Source organism: Solanum tuberosum, unplaced genomic scaffold (genome assembly GCF_000226075.1).
Source record: "Solanum tuberosum cultivar DM 1-3 516 R44 unplaced genomic scaffold, SolTub_3.0 scf00102, whole genome shotgun sequence".
In the NCBI taxonomy this organism is placed as follows: domain Eukaryota; kingdom Viridiplantae; phylum Streptophyta; class Magnoliopsida; order Solanales; family Solanaceae; genus Solanum; species Solanum tuberosum.
The window spans coordinates 778,250-782,190 of NW_006239028.1; the positions used below are offsets into that span (position 1 = coordinate 778,250).

General features: G+C 29.8%; 1 protein-coding gene across 1 annotated transcript in view; it reads right to left on the reverse strand.

Moving 5' to 3' along the window:
- LOC102579756 (ras-related protein YPT3) overlaps positions 1 to 692 on the reverse strand; it is a 10,901-nt gene extending 10,209 nt beyond the window's left edge. The window contains exon 1 of the mRNA XM_006348832.2: positions 367 to 692. Coding sequence (XP_006348894.1) covers positions 367 to 587 — 221 coding nt within the window. The 5' untranslated portion in view covers positions 588 to 692. The remainder of the gene's footprint in view (positions 1 to 366) is intronic.
- Between the last annotated feature and the right edge of the window lie 3,249 nt (positions 693 to 3,941).

Consider the following 3,941-nt stretch of genomic DNA (forward strand, 5'->3'; position numbering starts at 1 on the left):
ATTTGATATTGAGGTATGACTATTTTGAAGCCAATCTTTATAATCTGACTAGCAAGGTTTACTTTTTTACTTGTCCTAAAGTATGAACACCCTTGGCGAAAATCCTGGCTCCGCCACTGGTTATTATTACTATTAACACTACTCTTCAACCCCACACAACTTCAAAATAAACATATGCAAACTCAATCACTAGTAAAGACTGTTACACCAAGATTATGCAACCAATCAACAAAAAACACTAAAACTCAAGCCATAAACCAAAAACAAGAAAACCCCAGATACAGAAACACAAAAACTAACATATATATATATATGAAGTATATCACCAAAACAAAACAAACAAAGTTAAAAAGATTCAACCTTTACCTTTCTTGACCAGCAGTATCCCAAATCTGAGCTTTAATAACTTTGCCATCAATATTAAGACTTTTGGTTGCAAATTCAACCCCAATAGTTGATTTAGACTCCAAATTGAATTCATTTTTGGTGAACCTGGAAAGCAGATTTGATTTACCCACACCTGAATCACCTATCAACACAAGCTTGAAAAGGTAATCATACTCATCATCACCTCTATAACCTGCCATCTTCTTGCTCTGCAATTTTACTTCTTGATTGACCAAAAAGTAAAAATACACAGAAAAGATTCAATTTTGAAGAAGTTTTGAAGAAGAGAAATTTTTTTCTTGAAGGCGGAGAAATGGGGTGAGGACTCTTGTCTATATTCTAGGAACAGCTCGAAATAGCAAATTCATAAAAGGAAATGACGAAACTACCCTTTTAGGTTCTATGGTTTAATTTTATATTTTAAAATTTAAGTTCGTGGCGGCTCGCCCGGTTATGAGGAAATAAAAGTAATTTCATTTCAGAAGTTTGAATGAAAATCGTTAATTAAGAATGAAAGAATATTTTACCAATTCATATCAACTTTGTTAATTTATAATTCTTTTTCTATGATACTTTTAGAGAAAAATATGTTTTGTAGAGATTACTTCAATTTTCCGCTCGAACAAAAAAGGAATTGAAGTATGAGAAAAGTTTGTTTTTTTTGGTCCAAATCTTTTGGAAAGTTAATTAAAGTGACAATTATGAATGGTCAATATATACTCCACAATTATTGATAATAATATTATTACCTTAAAAAAGATAAGTATTCCATATAAGAATATTATCAATCATATAAATTTATTATATTTAAGTAATTTAATAAAATTAAATATATAATAAATTGACCTTGGCTTTGCTTCAATGTTTAATGTAAATATTGTATCTAAATTAATGAAAATTTGAGTTTTTTTAAGTTAAGTCACAAACTTCAAAAGGTAAAGGGTAAATCAGGAAGAACAAAAAATTGATTAATAATTAATGTTGAAACTTTTGTTTAGGCGTATAATTAGAACCATACAAATCAATAAGTGGGATGTTTTGTTAGGCATGTGGGTGGGTCATTATTCAAGCTAAGAGCATAACTAAATTTATAATTGTTTATAAATTCCTAGTTGTCTAATAATTGGTAGACACGTGTATTCTAATCGAAAAATTTATATAATTCAAATGAAAACTCTAATTCATTTGATGTCTGTCACCCTTTCCCTCCTCATTCCTTCATTGTTTAGTTGCAATGGTTGTGGACGCATGTAATTTCTCTATGGGAAATTAGCTAGAAATGTTGAAGTAGGTTATGACTTATAAACAGAAAGATAAGGTGTTATCGGATCGATTTGATAGAACCATCATTTGCTCTATCTAATTCAAGGTGTGCTTTTTTCAATCCTGCGAGAACATAATCGAACATGTGCACTACTCACATTGATAGTAGAAGCCCCCAAAGCAGGCTTGGGAGTACGTGCAAGCCAAATGGCATAGATACGCAAGAGTACTTCATATATATGAAAAAATTCATGTTTTGCGTTTATTCATTTTGTTGTAAGCATTATTGTAAGATAGTCTTCAAAGTCAACTTGTTGTTTTCTATAAGAAAATGGACGTTGATTTAAATTAATCCTAAAAGTTATTTCATAAAATGAGAATTCTTCAAAATCATATAAAGAGATCATTCTATTTCAAAGGAGCCGATTTGAAAACTCAACACTCATGCACACTCTGTCAATTAAATTGTGGATAATATAATATGATGATCTAATATCAAATAAATCTAGAATTGAGATAAATATGATTTTGATATCATAATTAAAAATTAGATATTATTTGATCTAACTCAATCTAAAATTTAGATCATGAATAAAATTATTCAAGACGATATAAAGATTAACGCCGACCAGGCAACTCAAACACTTCCTCACCACATCAATATTCAATTGGTATATCTACACATTCATTGGGATTTTAATATCGTGAAAATATATAATATGGATCCATTTGTTGAATTTTGCCAGTTGTATATTTTCCTATAATTGGCACTCGATATAATTAACTGTAATACACTGCTTCTTGTTTTTTCTTTTTTAAATTTAAAATTGTTATAGCCACTTCATATGAGCCATAATCTTTTTAGGCAATAATGCCAGTTGCAACCATTATATAACATGATTATTTTTAACGCCTATCGACAATTTAATTAGCAGATATACCATGATATAGACATCATATTCTAGGACATTAAAGGATCGTTTCGTAGCTGATCAGAGTTAGATAGATATTAGTAATGTAGGAATAAGTTACATTAGTTATAAGTGAATCTATGTATTATTTTACGCAGAAATAATATATAGATTCCCTCATAACTTATTCATGTATTAGTTAAGCGGGTTTCTAAGTCAACCAAATTTCATATTAATTTATACATGAATAACTTATTTTCTATCTACTTATCAAACTTTCGTATAAATTATACAAATAAAATACATGAATAACTTGAATCTCATCCAGCTGTCAAACGACGTCACCTCATTATTTGGTTATAATGGATTGAGTTTTTGCTTATTTACGAACCTTTAATCTTTTTAAAGTAAAGACATATTCAAGTACAACTTTACTTTTAAATACTATTCTCCGATATATATTTTTTAGAAAGTTTCAACCAAATCTATGTTCAAACGCGTACCAATCAAGGGTGGAACCAACATATTGTTAAGGGTTCATCTGAACCCCCTTCGGAAAAAATATTATTATTTATATATGGTTAAAATTCTTTTTTAGGTATATATAATAGATATCCAACTCCCTTCAACTAGTTCGTATGTTTACTTCTTCAGATTTTGAACTCCCTTATTGAAAATCCTGATTCCGCCATTGGTACCAATAATGCATTTGCTTGGGGAAAATCTTTTTAAACTCTTGCAGATTTTTTCAATTGCTTTCTCTTTATTTTGGTGCTTGCATGGTTGAGTTTTGTTAATCAATCACATCCTCTTTATTATCCAAAAAGGTCAAAATTATTGATAACTTGCTTTCATTCATTAAAAAAAAAAGCGTAGTATTTTGTTTGCATGCTACTTTAGCATATAAACTAAAAACTAAAGCTAAGAACAAGAAGCACACACTAAGGGTGTGTTTGGTATGAAGGAAAACATTTTCCGGAAAATATTTTCCAATTTTCTCATGTTTGGTTGGGCTAAATGTTTTGGAAAATGTTTTCCAAATCAACTCATTTTCCTCAAATTTAAGGAAAATGACTTCCCTTCTAAACTCAAGGAAAACATTTTTCCAAAAACTCTCTTCCAACTTCAAATTACAATTATTTTTTTGTTGAAAAAATCAATTTATTTTTGTCTCTACCCTCAAACACCCCCCCCCAAAAAAATAATAATTTTAAAGCTTGTTTTTAAATTCAATTTTTTTACCCCATCCTCACCCCTATAAATATTAAAAATTGAGTTTGTTTTTAAAAAATATTTTCAATTTCAAAATTTCATTTTTTTCACCCTTACCCTTGACCCCCCAACCCCCCTCCTACCCAGCCCCCCGCACCCACCCACCCT